General features: G+C 55.4%; 10 protein-coding genes across 10 annotated transcripts; 4 read left to right on the top strand and 6 right to left on the bottom strand.

Annotated features, from left to right (window-relative positions):
* Positions 1-54: 54 nt before the first annotated feature.
* On the bottom strand, positions 55-5834 carry Malapachy_3292 (phosphatidylinositol-4-kinase; the record flags this gene model as incomplete). The annotated part of the gene is made up of 2 exons (XM_018137766.1): positions 55-5797; positions 5827-5834. The coding sequence occupies 2 exons, from the start codon at positions 5832-5834 to the stop codon at positions 55-57; spliced, it is 5751 nt and encodes a 1916-aa protein (XP_017994088.1).
* Positions 5835-5933: 99 nt separating this feature from the next.
* Malapachy_3315 (hypothetical protein) lies at positions 5934-6567 on the bottom strand (the record flags this gene model as incomplete). Its single annotated transcript, XM_018137788.1, has 3 exons — positions 5934-6145; positions 6181-6253; positions 6289-6567. The coding sequence occupies 3 exons, from the start codon at positions 6565-6567 to the stop codon at positions 5934-5936; spliced, it is 564 nt and encodes a 187-aa protein (XP_017993577.1).
* Positions 6568-6722: 155 nt separating this feature from the next.
* Positions 6723-7766, top strand: Malapachy_3324 (mrps9-mitochondrial ribosomal small subunit; the record flags this gene model as incomplete). Its single annotated transcript, XM_018137797.1, has 1 exon — positions 6723-7766. One exon carries the CDS (start codon positions 6723-6725, stop codon positions 7764-7766), a length of 1044 nt encoding a protein of 347 aa, XP_017993524.1.
* Positions 7767-7840: 74 nt separating this feature from the next.
* On the bottom strand, positions 7841-8528 carry Malapachy_3314 (37s ribosomal protein; the record flags this gene model as incomplete). Its single annotated transcript, XM_018137787.1, has 2 exons — positions 7841-7848; positions 7883-8528. 2 exons carry the CDS (start codon positions 8526-8528, stop codon positions 7841-7843), a joined length of 654 nt encoding a protein of 217 aa, XP_017993576.1.
* Positions 8529-8741: 213 nt separating this feature from the next.
* Positions 8742-9114, bottom strand: Malapachy_3317 (hypothetical protein; the record flags this gene model as incomplete). Its single annotated transcript, XM_018137790.1, has 3 exons — positions 8742-8798; positions 8842-8949; positions 8989-9114. The coding sequence occupies 3 exons, from the start codon at positions 9112-9114 to the stop codon at positions 8742-8744; spliced, it is 291 nt and encodes a 96-aa protein (XP_017993579.1).
* Positions 9115-9269: 155 nt separating this feature from the next.
* On the top strand, positions 9270-10493 carry Malapachy_3296 (histone acetyltransferase type b catalytic subunit; the record flags this gene model as incomplete). The annotated part of the gene is made up of 1 exon (XM_018137769.1): positions 9270-10493. The coding sequence occupies one exon, from the start codon at positions 9270-9272 to the stop codon at positions 10491-10493; it is 1224 nt and encodes a 407-aa protein (XP_017994092.1).
* On the bottom strand, positions 10494-11783 carry Malapachy_3310 (hypothetical protein; the record flags this gene model as incomplete). The annotated part of the gene is made up of 3 exons (XM_018137783.1): positions 10494-10946; positions 10975-11281; positions 11311-11783. The coding sequence occupies 3 exons, from the start codon at positions 11781-11783 to the stop codon at positions 10494-10496; spliced, it is 1233 nt and encodes a 410-aa protein (XP_017993580.1).
* A 1348-nt stretch (positions 11784-13131) lies between these two features.
* On the bottom strand, positions 13132-13549 carry Malapachy_3271 (zf-dnl-domain-containing protein; the record flags this gene model as incomplete). The annotated part of the gene is made up of 2 exons (XM_018137745.1): positions 13132-13312; positions 13341-13549. The coding sequence occupies 2 exons, from the start codon at positions 13547-13549 to the stop codon at positions 13132-13134; spliced, it is 390 nt and encodes a 129-aa protein (XP_017993644.1).
* An 860-nt stretch (positions 13550-14409) lies between these two features.
* Malapachy_3262 (zinc transporter) lies at positions 14410-16235 on the top strand (the record flags this gene model as incomplete). The annotated part of the gene is made up of 4 exons (XM_018137736.1): positions 14410-15476; positions 15738-15909; positions 15953-16033; positions 16068-16235. 4 exons carry the CDS (start codon positions 14410-14412, stop codon positions 16233-16235), a joined length of 1488 nt encoding a protein of 495 aa, XP_017993588.1.
* A 77-nt stretch (positions 16236-16312) lies between these two features.
* Malapachy_3258 (dienelactone hydrolase) lies at positions 16313-17038 on the top strand (the record flags this gene model as incomplete). The annotated part of the gene is made up of 1 exon (XM_018137733.1): positions 16313-17038. The coding sequence occupies one exon, from the start codon at positions 16313-16315 to the stop codon at positions 17036-17038; it is 726 nt and encodes a 241-aa protein (XP_017993545.1).
* Between the last annotated feature and the right edge of the window lie 1388 nt (positions 17039-18426).

Raw genomic sequence — 18426 nt, 5'->3', positions numbered from 1 at the left:
CGGCCGCTGTCATGGTCGACAAAAACGATATGTAGTTCTATGATCATTTGTACTTTACCTACGGTAGGGGATGTTGTTCTGTTTCTCCTGGATCAAGTCGTAGAGCGTGCCACGCATGTTGCCATGCGCATCCTTGACGAGCCACGAGGCATGGGCCGCCGCCTCCAGCTCGGTAAGCTCGGGCTTGAAACGCGCACGCAAACGATCAAGCGTCGGCTTGCCCTTGAACGACGGAAGATCCGTGCCCAGCATGAGTGCACACGTCGCCACGATGTCGTCCGCGTACGGCCGGCAGCTCAAGAACGCCTTGACGACAAGCTGCTCAAACATCGCAAAGCCAGGTGACTTGTGACCGCCCATCACGGCTACCATTTCATGCGAAAGCTTGAACGAGTACGGCTCGAAACGCATGCCACCCGGCCCAATATCGAACAGGAACCCGAAGTCAATGTGCACAATATGGCCATCGCCATCGATCATCATATTGCCGTTATGACGATCGCGGATCTGTAGAATGTGGCATACCACCGAGTACGCCGCCATCGACTGGATGAAGTTGAGACGAGCACGCTGGAACGCAATGGAGGTCTCGTTGCCGTAGCGGTTGCGGAAAAAGTCGAGGAGATCGTTGATCTTCTGACGGCCCATTTCGTCACGCGACGTGGCATTGGGCACGACGTCAATCACACCACAGCCAGGCGCTGTCGCAGTGACGCGATAGGGGTCGAGGTACACATCCAAACCAATGGACGTGAAAATGTTCTTGAACTGCGCAATCACTTGCAGGGCCAGTACATCCTGACGACAGTCGTCACCGACTTTGAAAATGGCACTTTGCCAGACATCGACGTACTGCGGCGCATTCGGGTCCGCTGCATCTTTCACCGCGACGGGACGACGCACCTTGAACGTCGCCATGAACGGTGCCTTGGCTGCACTTTGCAAGGGGCGACCGGACTTGCGGTCCAAATCGATGACCACGCCGTCGGGGTTCGAAGGCAAGTACACATCCGGCGCCACTTTAATCTTCGCCATCTCCTCGTCGATCTTCGCCTTCTTTTCTGGCTTGGATTTCTTGATATAGGGCTTGAGCTTGCCGGAGATGTCGGTGACTTCATTGAAGAAGGAGAATTCACGCTCGTAAAATGCCTGTGCCTCGCCCGACAATTGCGCGACAATAGCATCGACCATGCGATCAAGAGTCGGCTTCAAAGAGTCTTCCACTTCGCCATTGTCGTCCTTGAACTTGTTGGCGTTCATGTTCCAGATAATTTGGTGGCAGAACAATTGCGACACTAGCGACGTCTTCAAGATGAACAGCGCGACGTATCCGAACTCGTCGTCACGCAGAGCTTGCACCACTTGTGGTACGTAGAAAAAGACGAGCTCCACAGGATGCTCTTCCAGCGCACGCATAGCGTACTGCAACACGAGCGGATTCGTGCCGCCATGCTCTGGCTGCAACATACGAATGGCCTCCACAGGCACGACCAACGACCACATGTGCAGCCAGTGCAGCGCCGCGTCATTGGAAGTGATGGCAGGCGTTGCAGATGCTGCATGTTTCTCTTTCTTACTCGGTGCATGCGATACCGTGCCAAGCAGGTAGGGCAGCGCGTCCGGCACGCTAAGTACGCGGTGCGGCGAGGTCTGGACCAGCCTGGTAAGTTCCGCTTTCAGCTCCTCGTCGGCAAAGCGACGCACGAGGTACACAGCGACACGCGCATCCGTCTTCCATGCCGTGTGCAAGTCACGAACAGAGACACTGGGGTGTGGCGTTTGCGGCGTGTTGGTCGGATTCAGCCAGACCAGCAAGCGCGCATGCTCATTGTCGTAAAGCTGCTGGAGCAGATGCAGCACATCCTGGATATGCGTCAACGCCTGCGCCAACGTGCACTGGGGCGTAAGCGGCTGAGCACTATGCAGCGTCAGTCGGGCCGACGACGACACCGTCGCAGTGGTCACGAGCGAGTCGGCTCGCAGCATAGCGCTATGCAGAGCCTGGCTCACGCTGCGCAAGAGACGCAGCTCATTCGCACCGCGATGCAAATTGCCGCCGTACGACCAGGCTGGCGCGTAGGCAAACCAGTCCAAGGCCATACGGCACACACCGTCTCGCACGCGGCATTCGACTAGGACATCGACATGGGCCGCGTGAAGCACATGCAGACCGAATTGGACCAATCGCAGGCGTGGAAGACGTGTCAGGACATGCGTGCTCAGCCGCGACGTGGCATCGGCCATGTGCTGTACCAGCATCGCCAGCACCGAGACCAGCGCGGCACTGTGGCTCTGAGCCGAGGCCAAGCAGTCAGAGAGCATACTAAGCACGAGCATGTGGCCTGTGAACAGGTCATCGGCACGACGCTCTTCCATCGAAATTTCCTCGCGGTTGTACGCCGACATGTCTGTTTTGCAGGCCATGGGATTGCGCTGATTCAAATCAGTGCTGTACAAGCCCACACGGTCCATCGTCGTGCGCATCCATCCCTGCGAGATAGCCGTAACGACAGCCAGCATCGCCGAGGGCTGCTCGGCCAGCAGCCACGTCCATACCTGCGTCGCGGTACGCAGCGCGGCCGTGGTGCCTACACGGAACGGCACCAGGACCAGGAACGTCACCAAGTCGAGATCCAGCGGGGAGCGGCTCACCGCCAAGGCCGTGCCGCGGTACAGCAACGAGTCCAGCACATCGCCGACAGGCGGCTCATGCAGCGCGGTCGCCAGCTCCGCCTTCAGCGCTTGTTCTTGCGACGCACTCAGCGCGGCCGTAACGCCTTGTGTCGCACCTTGCACGAGGAGCGCATGCGCCAGCGGCCCACTCTGATCCATACGCACATGCGTAGCGCCAATGCGTGACGGGGCACCTCGCGCCACGTCCAACGCCAAGGAGGCGCCAAGGCTATCCGCAGCGGCGTCGTCTTGCAAGTACTTAATTAGCGAGCCACGCAACTCGTTCGGCATATCTTCCTGTACACGTGTGAGAATCGCACGTACACGCGCCAGAAGCGTATCGAGCATCGCGCGACGCTCCGCGTACACATCCGAGACATCGATCGATACATTCGCGAGATGCGAATGGTACGAATACTGCGGCAGGAACGCCTCGGCCAGCTCACTATCACATGCGCGGCCCAGCATCGTGACCAGCTCCAGCATCGTGACCACTGTATCAGGGCGCACAAACAGCGACGGGCATGCGGGCACGAGGCGTTCCAAGTACTCGTGCGCCATAGCCCGCACCGCTGCACAGGTATGGCACGTCGCTAGCAGAATATTGCGTACTTCATCGACGACCACCTGATCCACGGCATGCGCCTCAGCGCGCGTGCTTACGTGCACCAGGAACGCCCCAAACGAGCGCTCCGCAATCGCTTGCAGGGCCTCATGGACAGACGCCTGAGATACGCTCGGGTGTACAAAGTACCACAGCGCCATCGAGGGACGACCACACGCCGCACGACGCCACTCGACTTCCAACACGGCTTGCAGGAACGCGAGACGTACCAGCGACAAATTGTGGCCCTCCACGGGCCGCACGCCGAGCAACGCCTTGAGAGCACGTCGCAAGATCTCAGGCGTAGCGCCCAGCGTGTCCTGCTTCAGCACAGTGTGCGTCTCAATGTCGTCGTCCAAGTAGTTGCGCGACGACTCGGGAATCAACGTCGGCGTCTTCAACGCAATGATGCTCAATGCATCGCCGCGTGGTAAGGGCGCGACCAACTCGGCGCTGCTTTGGTGGCCACACAGTGTCATGACGACCCAGGCATTGCGGAAGAGGTACACCACGTCGTCGCTCGGATGCCAGTGCACATGGAAATCGTCATGGGCTAGCAGCGCCGCCAGGACAGGCACCAGCGAATCGACCGCTGCCGCCGCTTGGCTGCGCCCGCCCTGCGTTCGAAGCCCAGCATCGACAATCAACGCCAGCAGCTCAGGCAGGGCCAGCTCTTTGCGCGAAAGACGCGTCATTTCGCCAGCCACCTCGTCCGCAGCACGACCCCGCGCCTCCGCTTCGGGAGTAAGGCCCCGGGCCAGCGTAAGGAACGCCGTTTGCACAGCGTGAAGCAGCGGCCCACCTCCCTCGCGCAAAGCAATACGAGCGCCTTCGGCCATGGCTGTCAGTACATTCACAAAGCTCGAGCATGGCGACGCAAGGGCCAGGGGAACGAGGTGCGTGAGGACCAGCCCCGTAGGCAGACGACCGTGTCCTTCGAGACGCTGGAGAAGGAGTGAGGTGACCAACGAAGTGAACGACGGCGAGGCCATGTGCCGCGCAAGGCGCGTGACGACGGCCAACGTACTCGCGACAATCGCAGGCGAGGCATGCGTCGATTCCCGCGACAAGTGGTTCAGCAGCGAGTACGTCGTCGACGTCGCCAAATCCGGCTTGCCTGACACGCTCATGCACGTAGCCATACTGGACGCACATGCCGTGAGCAAAGGCGAGCCACTCGCAGCATCGGCTTCAAGTAGAGGCAGCGGTAGTTGGACCCACCGACGCAGATGCTGGACCAACGTCACAGCCCAGGCCGGCTTCGCGCGCGCAAGAATCGCGACACCGTCCAGCGCTGCATGCTGCAAACGTGCGTCCTGTAGCGGCGCCTGCTCGCTCAACACGTTCTGCACAATTTCCAGGACAAACCCTTCGTCCACCGAAGCGCCAGCGGCTACACTTAGCACACTGGCTTTGAGAGCAGTGCAGAGCGCCTCACATACATACAGCTCAGCATGCAAAGGACTGGCCATCTCGGGCGAGTACGCCGCAGCGGTGAGCATTTGATAAGTGTGCATGGCAAGCTGCGACGTCTCTCGGACGTGGACACGATGCTGCGGAGCGCCTTCCACGAGCGCCTTCCAAGCGGAGGCGTACGCCTTAGGCCCCGTAGGCAGCGTAGCCACACCATGCACGGCCTGCGCCAGGAGCGAAGTAAGCACACTCAAAGCGCACCACGCGACAAGATGCCCACTCAGCGGTGTGCCAAGATGGGCATAGTGCTCCAGCAAACGGTCCTGAAACGTCATCGGCGAAGACGTGCTGTTGGTCGCGCCGCCCCTAGTAGGCGAGGGCATGGTAACGCCACGCGCTTGGGCCATAGCACGGCACTGACGAACGGCTTCTTCCTGCTCGGGCAGCGACATAAGCAACGCATCCAAACGCGCGATCAACGCGGCATCATGTACGATCGAGCTCATCGACGAGACGAGCGGCGCGACGGAGGCACTGTCCCATGTAAAGCTCACATCTTGCAGAGCCCGCGCTAAGCCATGCAGTTGCGGCACGGTACGTGCGATAAGCACAGCATCAGGGGTCGACGTCGATGTCAGGTGCGAACCGATGCGATCGACCAACGCCGCAGCGGATGACATGACACGCGCCTGGGTCGACGGCAGACTGCGTCCAATCTTGAGCAGTGTCTCCATAACCGTATAAGTGAGTTCATCCGGAAGCGGCCATTGCCCTTGCACTTGCACCCCCTCGTCAAACGTAGCGTCAGGGAGTTGGTCGGCCAAGTCAAAGAGCGATTGGGCGACGCGTTCCAAGTACGTGTGTGTCGCTTCTTGCATCTCATGCGGCGACGCATTCACGGCATCGGCCGTAGCAGACGCGAAGCGCGCCTGCGCAAGGTGCGTGCGTACCGCGGTGGCGCTCAAGAACGACGTCGAGTGACTCGTCGTAGCCTGCGTGGGCTGCAGGATAGCAAAATCCGACTCGTTGAGCACACCCGACGCCGCCTCACGTGCGAGGCACGCAGCTAGATCATTGAGGATAAGCGAATGTGTCGGCTGATCCAGGCTGTGATGTAAGTCGTGGGTCCTACGTACAAGTCCATCGTAGCGTCGACAGTGAAAGCGCAGTCGGCCCCTCCTGATCCCCACGGCACGGCTCTGGGCCGGTGGAGGATCTATCACGTGCATGGTGCGCAGGGGCCTCAGGTACGCACGTCTATGGACGAAGGACGCGGAGCCTCCGACGAGGCCTGCGTGTAGGGATGCATCGCCTCGCCAACTCGGCGCAAGCCCAGCTCCATGGCCTGCAGAGCCCGTGCGTCTTCTGGGGGCATAGGCATGCCATGCGACGGCGCCGCAAAAGAGTCAGGTAGGTCCAGTGATACGTAGACTTGCGCCACGCCTAGCTTGGCCGCTGCCAGTTAAAAGACGAGATAGGTCGTTACGTACAAAGACGCTGCGCTATGCCAAGCGACATGGTATGCGTGGAGGGGTACAGAGTGGTGCCAGTCGAGGCAGAGCCCTGGGCGTTAGCATTGGTCCGAGGACAGGACGTACGGGTATCTTCATAGCTACACTCCAATCGTCAGCAAGGCGGCCTTCGATCCCATGGCGAGCCGTTAACGAGGACGGCGCGCGGTCTGCCGCATACGTCGCTGTCGCTGAGAGGTCGTCGTCCTTGGCTGGCGTGCCACTTTCGTCCAGCACCGAGGCGGCATACGATGCAGGTACACTACCGCACCATAGCAACAGTGTGTCTTTCATCGCCACAGCTTGGACACCCAAAGCACGAGTATGCGCATGTGGAATCTGGATCACATACGCGCGCGACGTCATGAGAGTGGTGCGTAGCCACGCGCGGGGGAAGTACCAGGTGGAGCCACGCACGCCACGCCACGCCAGGCCTTGGAAGGCACGTGATCGAAACGAAGAAGGCGACGTCGTCGTGACTGACCGGTGAGAGTGCCTCGCAGTCCCTTCCTCTCCTTGTCATGGCCACTCGATGGTGGCTCGCAGCAGGGCCCATGCGCGCCGCGTGGAGTCCGTTCCGGACTTCCATGCAGGTGCGCATGGTCCAATCGGCGGCTATGAGTCTGCGTGCGCAGCTCAACCCCCCGTCGCCCGATCGTGAAAAGCCCACATCGCCTACGTATTACACGACGAAGCCGTCGTTCATGGATACGTTGCAGATGCTCGATAAGCTCACGCGTGAGATTAAGCGTGAGCTGGAGCAGGCATACATCCTTGCTCCGAACGCCCGTCCGCCGCCGATGCCGCAAGGCGCTGCGGTTGCGTGGGTCTCGCGCGAACGACTGAGCGGCTTGTTGGGTCTGCCGCTCCGAAACGCACAGTACAGTAACATTACATCGCGCTTGTCGCTTCTGCTGCGTTACCGTGACCTAGCGCTGAAACACTTTAGCGGCCAGTCGCCACTGGGCGCACGAATTACGACGCAGCAGCGTGAGATTGTCCAGCAGATCGTCGAAGTGCTCGACTCGTTTACCAGTGAACATACACGCGAAAAGCAGACCCAAGGCGAGGCTTCGGACTTTGTAGGCTCGTCGGCGCGTGGAAAAATCGACGATCAGGGCCGTGCCTATGCACGCGGCCGTCGGAAAGAAAGCAGTGCGCGTGTATGGCTCGTCCAGACCAAGCCACAACAGGATGGCACACTGCCCATCGGTCAGATCCTGGTCAACAACGTGCCCATGAGTGAATATTTCCTGCGTACCGCACATCGCGAGGCAGTGACATGGCCTTTGAAGCTGGCTGGCCTCCTGGGTGCGTACAATGTGTTCGCGATTGTGCGTGGCGGCGGCGCGTCAGGTCAGGCAGGCGCCTTGGCGCATGGAATCGCGAATGCGCTGGTCGCCTCGCTTGGTGCTGCCGAGGGTGAGCATGCCAAGGAGACACGCGACCGTGTACGCCAGGTCCTCGTGAAGGACGGTGTATTGAACCGTGATCCACGTATGGTCGAGCGTAAGAAACCGGGTCTCGCCAAGGCGCGCAAGGCCTGGACCTGGGTCAAGCGTTGATAGACGTATATATCCTTCCCAATGGAATCTATATGGCGGGTGCACAGAGGTAGGGACTATAGGCAAGTTTGTTGTTACAGCACTGAGAGGTAAGTGGGAAGAGAAAAAATACGTACTTCGTCGCTTCTTCGGACGGCAGCCGCCAATCTTGATAGGCGTCTTGTCCGTCATGACATTGACCATGTTTCGTACCAGTTCGCCCTCGTTGGCTTGCAAGGCACGGAATACAGCTTCGCGACCCTGGCCAAAGCCATTCCAGACCACTTCAATGGCATTCACATTCCATCGCTTCTTGTTAGCGCCAATGTGCTGGAACACACGCAGCGCAGCACGGTAGCCTGCTTCGTAGCCCGACCGCTGCGCCTTGCGGAAACCGACGCTACCACCACTGGCACGCACAAGGCCTTCGCCCGTGGGCATCGTAAATGCTACAATCGTATTGTTGCGCGTCGACTTGACATGCAAGCGGTGCGGCAATGACCGGCCACGTACAGAGAGCACGTCACGCACCGGCATCTCTGGTTGCACTTTGGTATCCGTGGCACCCGATAGTGTTGGGGTCGGTGTGAACTCGAGCGCGGAGTCCAGGGAGACTTTGGGCGTGGCCTCCGACTCGGACGACGCGGGCGCCGGCGCCGGCGCCGGCGTCTCTGTAGCCTGGGAATATGCGCGCACACTTACAGCCGGGCGCAAAGAGCCTGGATAAAACATACGGCAGGGCTGCACGGCCGCCCGCGCAGCCTGTGCAATGCGTTGTAGCATGGCTGGTATCGACAAGGAAGAATCCTTCCTCGTCGAGTGAGAGAGAAGGTTGCGAATCTAGTAACATGGCCTAGTAGGTGTCTTACATAATAACAAAAGAGGCCCTCGCAGGACCCATCTCTGCCGCGAAAGGAGAGCCAGGCCAAGGACCTGTTGTCCAAGGCCAGCCCCTCTTCCGCCGCTTGTATCGGCACATCACATACAAGAAAACGACTACGAGTCTACTGTCACACCACGATCGCGAAGGTAGTCTTTGGCGTTCTTAATATCCTGTTACGCCGTGTAAATACAAAACTTTCATTCGCTTACGCACCATTAGCAGCTCATCGTAGGCTTTCGGGGTGTCATTAAAGTTGTATAGACCCCATCCCACCTGGTACATCAAGTAGGCACCGATGCTGATGAGCGCCCACCATGGCAACTGCAATGTCAATATCATGCACAACAAAAGACCACATACCGTCGGCAGGATCGCCTGAGCTGTCTCTTGCGAGAGGAAAGGTACAGGAAGTATACCAAGGAAGAATACCAGGTACACAAACGATAGGCATCCGGCCAGCGTCGCGAACCGAGTCGCACGCGTCATGATGAGAGCGACAGAGACCAACACTCGCTCTGGGCGCCCAGCGAGGCGACCCTGCGCACCAGACCGCGGTCGGCTGCCTCTCGGCCGATAGTAGGTGACACTCGCCCGTTTACGACGCGTCGTGCGCATCGCGTTGTGGGTGCGCACGCGTCGTCATGGCCACCAAATGGTCCTGCAATGCCAATGAGGCGACATGCCTTCGTCTGGCAGGCGCGCCAGCGCCGTGTGATGGTGTATTTCACCCGGAATTTACATACCCGATCTTTGGAGAGGCCGAAACGATCTTTGGATACCAAGGCCTGCATATCCGCCTGACCATGGCCTCAGGCAGCTTGGCTCCCTGCTTGGAACTGGACTACAAGGCCAAGAATGCCACGACCACAGCCAAGATCGACGATGTGGAAGGTACGCTTCGTGAATACCTGCCGGACGATGAAGACCTGGTCCCACCTGCCAGCATGGAAGCGCGCATCCAAGCCGACCAAGCGTCGTTCAAGCCGTTGGGCACGCTGGTCACGACGTACAAACGCAGCATACCCAAGGCACGTGGATCCCAAGAGAAGGAGCGTGAATTCGCCATCTTTCATGCGACTTGGGATACGCCAGGGTTCCGTGCTTGGCACAAACGCGCACAAATCTTCACCTTATTTTTCATTGAAGGCGCGTCGTACATTGATGACGAAGAGGCAAACTGGGAATTCTATACGGTGTTTGAGCGGACACAGACGCAGACCGGGGAAGCGTGGCATTTTGTAGGCTACACATCTCTGTATCGTTTTTGGTGTTGGCCCGATCGCACACGATTGCGCCTAAGTCAATTTGTCATTCTCCCTCCCTACCAGGGCCAACGCCACGGCTCGGAATTGTACAAAACGGTGTATGCCAAGGCGTTGGACGATGCATCGATTTGTGAAATGACAGTGGAAGATCCTTCGGAGGCATTTGATCACCTGCGTGATTCCTGCGACTTGCAATTCCTCGCACAGCAGCCAGACGTTGCTTCACACCTCATGATGCCGATCGATCGGACATGGAGCCGCACTGCCCGGGCCAAGTACAAGTTGGCACCAAGACAGTGGGCGCGTGTCTTGGAAATGCTAGCGCTCTTACGACTCCCGGACGACGCAGCGAGCCAGCAGGCCTACCGACTGCAAGTCAAAGCGCGAATTTACGGCGTGAATCGGGAAGTGCTCGAGGCGCTACCTCAGGAGCAGCGTCTAGAGAAACTCCACGAGACATTCGAGGCTGTCATGGATGAGTACGCAGAGATGACAGGCGCTGATGTGCCAGAGAGCCTGCTCGTCCTTCCGCCGCCTTCTCGAAAACGTGCGAACAGTGCATCAGACCAAGGTATGCAAAAGACGCCGCGGTTGGTATAGCTACGTAGATCTCGGTTGCAAGACAGCTACATGAACACACATCCCTTCGCCTTCCCAGGGCGGCTCGGTGGATGGCGCCTCCCCTAGAATCGCAGCGCTGGGTGTCGCCATAGTGATACCAGGGGCTTGGGCTTGCGGTGGTGGGGTTGTGCGCATGCGCCGGGCCTGTAGCTTGGTCAGCTGCTCTGCAACCCATGCCACATTGGTCAAGATGGACAAGTCGTTCGGACGATGCGGCGGCATACATCGTTTCACATCGGCGTATGGCGCTTGGATGCCACGGCATTCGCGGATGACGCGAGGGCACGAAATGGACGATGTGCCATGAGGAAGCATGTCGCCTTCGCGTGGATCGAAGGACACATACATGCGGGTATCGAAAACGCGGAACACAACATCGTCCACACGCAAAAAGAAGCGCTGCAACACAAGCAGACCACTTGGCATCACACGCTATTTTGTTAGTGAGCAGGCGACGTACCACTTTGACATTCAACATACTTGAGCCGTTATCGCCCAGCTCATCCTCGTACAGCATGATATCATCGTAAAACAAAATGGGCTCGCCACTAGACGGGCCAAGACGCTCCACAGGGATCCGATCGCGGGCATAGTCAGTGCCGAGTTGAAACACCGACGCTGCGTTGGAGGGCACCGTAATTGCATGCACATCTGCTGGGGCCGAAGTGCCCGGCAGACCGGGCCATGTGGATGAGTAGGTCCAGTCGTATTGCTTGGTGGTACTAAGGTACGACGGGGGTTGGCCGTGCGTGGCCAGAGCTTGGCGTCTAGACATGAGTCGTCAGCGTATACGTACCGAGATTGACCCCATGCACCTGCATGCGCCACTTTGATCCCACTGCGCGAAAGGGTTCTTTTATGACGCCCTGTGCTTCCTATATCCATACCAGCCGCGCACTCACGCGCACAATCGATGGGCGTGAGTTGCAGCGAGGTACGAATTCCATCGACGCATTGAAGTGCACGAATAGCATCAAAGCAGTAGGTAAAGCCGCTGGGAGCGTGCTCGAGAATCAGTGCATTTTTAAGAAAGGGCATTTCTGGTGGGGGAATATCCAGCTGATCTGACAAGGCATCCAATTCGCTGGCATTGGCAATACTGCCATGTCGCACACGCACGGTCCATGGGCCAATATCAATACCACGTTCGAGAACTTGCTCTGAGGGCACGGCACTTCCGTCTGTAGAACGGACCGGAGAAGCCTCTCCAACTTTATGCTCAAAAAGCTTGTGGGCAGGCCGCCCTTCTTTGGTGCCTTGCGCTTCCATGCTCTCGTTGAGCGAAATGTGGAGAGATAGGCAGCAGGCCGTCAGGGAGACGGACGGATGGGCGTCAGCGGACTCCACAACACGTGATGCCAGGATGCTCAGCGTGGGGTCCGCCGTGGAACGCTCGGTACATGTTCCCGCAATCCATGATCGACATGGACTAGCAGCGTATAATGTGGATAGATCCCAGCGATTCTATGCCTATATGATGATCCAACATTCACGGGAGAGGGAGCTTACGCACGTGGGCATCCCATGAGACTCCTACCTACACTTGATCTGAAGGTTTGATTCTCGCCGGTATTCATAGAGCCCACCCATATGTCTATGCCCCTACCCTCTTTTCCCCACTGATCCTATAGGCCGACCAATTTCATGCAAACTACCTCTGTCCCATTCATTGACTAAGAGGTGGAGCGCCCATGCATAGACACGTGGCCAAAAAGCCGCGGGCACGGGCCCTCAAAGTTTGAGTCCGAACGCCTTTCCCCACCTACGACCACATTTAGACTATGAGCACTCTCAACAAGGCCTGCTGCACACTTTCGCCGGTTCAGACCGACTAGTATGTATATATGGTAGCGCAAAAACTAACAAACAGCAAGCCCAAGGGTACGTGGCGTCCAGAGAAATGTGTGTTAACGTGATAGGTGAGACCCAGGAGATTGCTGGCATGAAGGCCTATGTGACTGGCCCTGCAGACTCGAAGAACGCCGTTCTCTGCATTTACGACATCTTCGGTATGTGGGCCACAACCCAGCAGGGTGCCGACCTGCTGGCCGAGGCCATGAAGACCAAGGTCGTGATGCCTGACTTTTTGCGTGGCCAGCCGTGGCCAGTGGAGGCGTTCCCCCCGCGCAGTGACGAGGAGGGCAAGAAGTTCGGCGAGTGGCTCGAGACGATTGGTAACATACAGGACCGCCTGAAGGACATCCAGAATGTTGTTTCGGCGCTGAAGGAGCAGGGTGTCCAGAAGTTGGGTCTCTACGGTTTCTGCTGGGGTGGCAAGATTTCTAGCTTGGCAGGCAAGGAGGGCTCTCTCTTCGTGGGTGTGGCCCAGGTCCACCCGGCCTTTGTAGACCCGAACGATGGCAAGGACCTCGCTGTGCCTGTGGCCTTCTTCCCATCGAAGGATGAGGAGAAGAAGGACGTGGATGGCTACTGGAACAACTTCAAGGAGGCTCATCCCGAGCTTGTCGAGAAGAGCATGTTCAAGCACTACACGGAGATGTTCCACGGCTTCGCTGCGGCTCGCGCTGATCTGAAGGACGAGACCAACTACTTCGCCTTCCAGGATGTGTACACCCGCTTGGCTGAGTTCTTTTGCAACTTGCTTTAAATAGAAATTTTACGAAGTTTTAGTAGACGAGGTAGGATCATCACTGTCTGATTCAATCTCGATTGTCTCGCCATCGTTATGCAGAGTACCAATGCGAACACGCCCACCTTTCGCCCGAACGATCTCTTCCACCGTGCGTGGCTCGTCTTTCGTTTCAGTAAACCAGCCTAGGTTGTCAGCGATGAGGTGCCTACGGTTAGGATAAGGACAGCACGTACCTATTCTTGCATCCAGGGCACTCGACAAGCACAATACCCTTGGTATAAGAATGCTTCGTAAATTCATGCGTAGACCGAGTACCACAACCAGGGACTGTGCATGTAAACGTAAGTTGCAGCCGCGGTTGGATCTGCATCGTATCCGGTGCATCCCATCGTCGTACGGTTGTGCTCAGAGGTCGAACGACTACAGGAAGAGGCTTTGCCATCCGTGTAGGATAAACGCTCGGACGGAGAGCCGCGCGGCACACGACAGATCCACGACCCAATAGACTTCGCATACTGGTTCCTTAGGTCGTTCGTCACAGTCGCCCACCGGTCTCGACGAGCGCACGGTCGTATCACGTGATACCTTCACAGTGATGCTTCGATACGCGCTTGGGCCGGGCGAGGATGTTGTTCTCTTCGCGGCCATGGTAAGCAGTGCTGCATTACCAACTCAGCCAGATCCTCGGCGGCGAGGAAATATTGAGATAAACAAGGTACATGGTGCTTCTCTTCATGTATCCCATCGCATTCGAATTCATCATCTGCTAGCGTTGTTGCTGACCAAGACCCTAATCGCATCGGCTGCATGGCTTGCGCGTCAATGGCTTCTGATACCCCAAGTTGACTTAGATGCTTTTCGCATCCAGATTCGCGATATGGTCGGTGATAATATGGATTGGTCAGAGATAGCCAAGAAAGAGCAGGTTGTTCATGCGCCTGCGAGCATTTGGGCGGTTGCGACGATCACGACATGCTTGGCTTCGCTTATTTTACTCCTGGCTTTTAGGGTGTGGCGCTGGCAAGTTTCGTGGACGGACCATACCATTCGTCATTTATTAATGTTGGGTATGGTGTTGTTTTCTCAACTCCTTTTATGGCTTTGGTCTCTTAAATACCTTGGCGCTACCATGTTTGTATATGTATGACTATTAACGATCACAGCACTCTTATATTTACACAATTCTGTGAGCTTTGGATGAGAGATATTCAAGTGGGGAAACGTTGGGCAAAATCTGGCGGCCCATTGGTTTTACTAGCCATGGGCGTGGCATATGCCACAACGTTGCTTACGGGCTCCGCTATGTCGATTCGTCGTCCATATGCAGACACATTGGATGAGTTCTCATTGCAGACGATCTCGTTTTCGGCAAGTTTACAGGATAACATCGGCGCTTTGAATGCGACCAAAGGCTATGGCTCCTTGCTTGCCTACGCCGTCCTCTCAATTGAGGCAGGACAATTGATGTTTACAGCTTCCAAAGATGTGGGAGGCCGACGGCGCGCGATGGTCTTGGCCAATGCTATTGCCTCTGTAATTGTTCTACCGCTCTCGACTATGGGCGCTATGCTGGGGTTCAAAATGTTACCAGCACCGCTCGTTCCTAATCATGACCCCACACCACAAGATGCGCTTGAGTTTGGTCATATGGCGGCCTACTTGGTGTTGGCTGTGGGTCTGTTGATTTTTGATGTGCTTGTGACATTGACACTAGAATCTTATGTCACATTGATGGTTCATGCTCTCCATGCCTGGCCTATGGCCATCTTCTTTACTATGGCCATTGGATTTGGTGTGTTTAACGTGAAAGTAAGCATTATGCACATATTAGTGGCGATGTGCGTGGGCTTTGCGCTTTATGCAATTCTCCGTCGGTCGCCCCTATACATGACCACATGGTACCGATCAGCAACATTGGAAGAGCAGCGTGTAGCCCAACAAGGAGCAGACACAGATACCACGGCGCTTTCAGAACTTGTCATTTTGTGGTATCAAACAGCCATCCAAATTCGGAGTATTATCCGTGTGATCCTATCAAAGAGCGATTCTCGTCGCATTTTTCTGTTTTTGTGCATCAACTTAGCATTCATGGGTGTTCAGTTGCTTTGGGGTGTGTGGACGAATAGTCTTGGCCTCATCAGTGATGCGATTCACATGTTCTTTGATTGTGCAGCCATTTTTATGGGTCTAATTGCCAGTGTGATGGCCACTTGGGATACGGATGCCACATTTCCATTTGGATATAAGCGTGTGGAAACATTATCGGGCTTTGCAAATGGTATTTTCCTGGTTCTGATTAGTGTATTCATCCTGTTTGAGGCAATTCAGCGCATTATCGAGCCCCCGGAAATGAACAACATGACCCAATTGTTGATTGTAAGCACATTAGGTTTGCTTGTCAACTTGTTTGGTATGTTTGCGATGGGGCACCACCATCACCATGGTCATTCTCATGGTCATTCTCACGGCCATTCGCATGGTCATCATCATCATCATCATGACCATGGACATGACCACAGCCATGATCACCACGATCACGATCACGATCACCATGGACATTCACATAATATGCTTGGTCTCTACCTACATGTAATGGCTGATACGCTTGGCTCTGTGGGTGTGATTATCAGCACGATTCTAATTCATTACTTCCATTGGACAGGCTTCGATCCCATTGCCTCCTTGTTAATTGGCTTAATGATCTTGGGGTCTGTCATACCTCTTGTGGTGGACTCTGGTCGAATTCTATGTCTTGATATGGGTAGTATGGACACAAGCACTATTTCCAAGGCGCTTTCCAAGGTAAGTACATTTTGCCTGGCAACAACTACTAACACGTGAACAGATCAGCGCTATTCCAGGTGTAAGTGGCTATTCAGATGCCAGGTTTTGGTCCCTCGACGGTGAATCTTTAATTGGCTCAATAGTAAGTCCGACGGGCGCATGCAATTAACAGGCAGCATGTTCATTATGATACCCCGTTATTCTCCGCGGTGGAAACAACCGAACACGCAAAAGTAGTGGACCCATCCCGACTTGTTCTTCAAGTGGAGGCGCTCTTGCGCGGAGATATCCATGGTCTGGACACTGTGACAGTTCAGGCTAACCCGCGCGGAGATTGCTTATAACAGGTGCAAGACAGCACCTCCCAACCTGTAGAGAAACAACAACCATGAGTTCTATGACTAGCCCCGCTTGCTGCAACATGCCCCCGGTCGAGGTCGACTACAAGTCGAAGGGCCGGACGGAGAAGATCCTGGACGACATGAACGCCTACGTCACTGGACCAGAGACCTCGGAGAAAGTTATTGTCGGCATTTACGATGTGTTCGGTTGCTGGTCGACCACCGAACAGGGTGCTGACATTTTGGCTCAGTTGACTGGTATGAAGGTCGTTCTGCCGGACTTTTTCCGTGGTGAGCCGCTGCCGAACGATTCGTTCCCGATGGACACGCCGGAGAAGCAGCAGATTGTCAATAATTTCCTGGGTACCAAGGGTAACCCAATGACTGTTAAGGGTGACCTTATGCAGGTCAGTCAGAAGCTGAAGGCAAATGGTGCCAAGAGCATTGGTGTCTATGGCCTCTGCTGGGGCTCGAAGCCAGCCACCTTGGCATGCTCCGAGAAGGAGACGCCCTTTGCTGCCATTGCACAGCTCCACCCTTCTCTCCTGGATGCGAAGGACGCCTCTGCCCTGCAGGTGCCTATGGCTTCGCTCACCTCGAAGGACGAGCCGGAGGAACTCATGAAGGACTTCTACGCTAACCTTAAGGCTAACAGCGCCATTGCTTCGCGCTGCATTGACCACCACTATCCAGACATCCCTCACGGCTTTGCTGGTTCGCGTGCCAACCTGAAGGACCAAGCCAACCTTGAAGCTTACAAGGATGCGTACCAGCGCACTGCCAAGTTCTTTGTTGATGTGCTGTAATTAGCCCAAAGAGTTCTTTATGATTAGTAAGACATACCAAAGTTTCAGATTATACACAAGACCATCGCGAAGCTTGTCAGTTCACTTGCATGGCTACGGGAAGCATGAGGCATGGGCTCAGTCCTACGGGATCAGAGACTACCAATGCTCATGCCCCATCATACTCAGCAACGATGTCATTTTTTGTGAAAGCGAAATACGACTACTTGCCTACTGACAATAGCCTACTTCAGTTTCGCGCAGGCGCTGTCATTGAGGTAATCAGTCAGTTAGAGAGCGGCTGGTGGGATGGTTTGCTCGATGAATCGACAAGGGGATGGTTCCCATCAAACTATGTTGAGTTGATACCAGATAAAGAGGCTCTTGCATCCATCGATGTGGTAAATAACAAGCTCGTAACGCATCAGGATTGCACGCTTTCTCTTCCCATTGTCACCCTTTCTGACAGTGAATATATTCAATGCATTGACAACACACTCGAGGAGATCACCGTACTCAACCATGTTTCAACCCATCAGTTAATTGAGCCCCTTTCCGAACCTGAAAAGGTGGCTATCGTGAGTCATTTTGTTCAATGCACTACGACCATCGTTCAAAATACCCGCAAGATCGTCTCGCACCTAGATAAGGTTGAACAAGAAAAAACAGACAAGATTCCATATCGAAAAGATATTTGGGTCCAGATGGTTTCAAGAGAAGCAACTACGTCACTGTCAGTGCTTGTGCTTCGTATGCGAGAGTTGACGAAGCACCTATACCAGAGCGCTGACTTTATTAAGATGCGGCATGATTATCTGAATGAACTCCGTTCTGTGAGAGAATGTACCAATGGACTCATCAATTTGCTGCAAACACTCAAAGAGGATTACATTGCTCGCCTCGAAGGCGCAAACGATAGGTCGCCCATGACCATCCATGCTGGTGCCAGCACAAATTGCACTGCGAGAAATGAGATGGATGACTGTCCTTCGAAACCGATATACCCATTTTCAACGACACACGACCAAGCCTCTGCGAGTCAGTCTGACACCGACTCCATAAAGTCAACCGACCAGATGTTATTTTGTGAAAAGCGGTCGTATTCACCTCTCACCATGACAGATTCCAAATCGGAACGCTCTTCAAGATCGGATAAAGATGTACGAGTTCCCATTGTGGACAAGGACCTAAACGATAAGAGTTCATATATGGGGATTGATATCTCTGCAGAAGATATTGTCTTTTCTCCACTTGGCAAAGTGAAAGGCGGCACGTTGCAGGCGCTTGTCGTTCAATTAACAAGACATGATATGTTTGATTCAAAATATACCCATACATTTATGGTCACATACCGTTCCTTTACTACAACAGAAGATTTTATTCAATTGGTTATTGCGCGATACTTCACA

The sequence above is a fragment of the Malassezia pachydermatis genome (genome assembly GCF_001278385.1).
Source record: "Malassezia pachydermatis strain CBS 1879 chromosome Unknown scaffold1, whole genome shotgun sequence".
Classification (NCBI taxonomy): Eukaryota; Fungi; Basidiomycota; class Malasseziomycetes; order Malasseziales; family Malasseziaceae; genus Malassezia; species Malassezia pachydermatis.
Note: the sequence above shows the minus strand (reverse complement) of the source record. Positions and strands in the feature narration are given on the sequence as shown.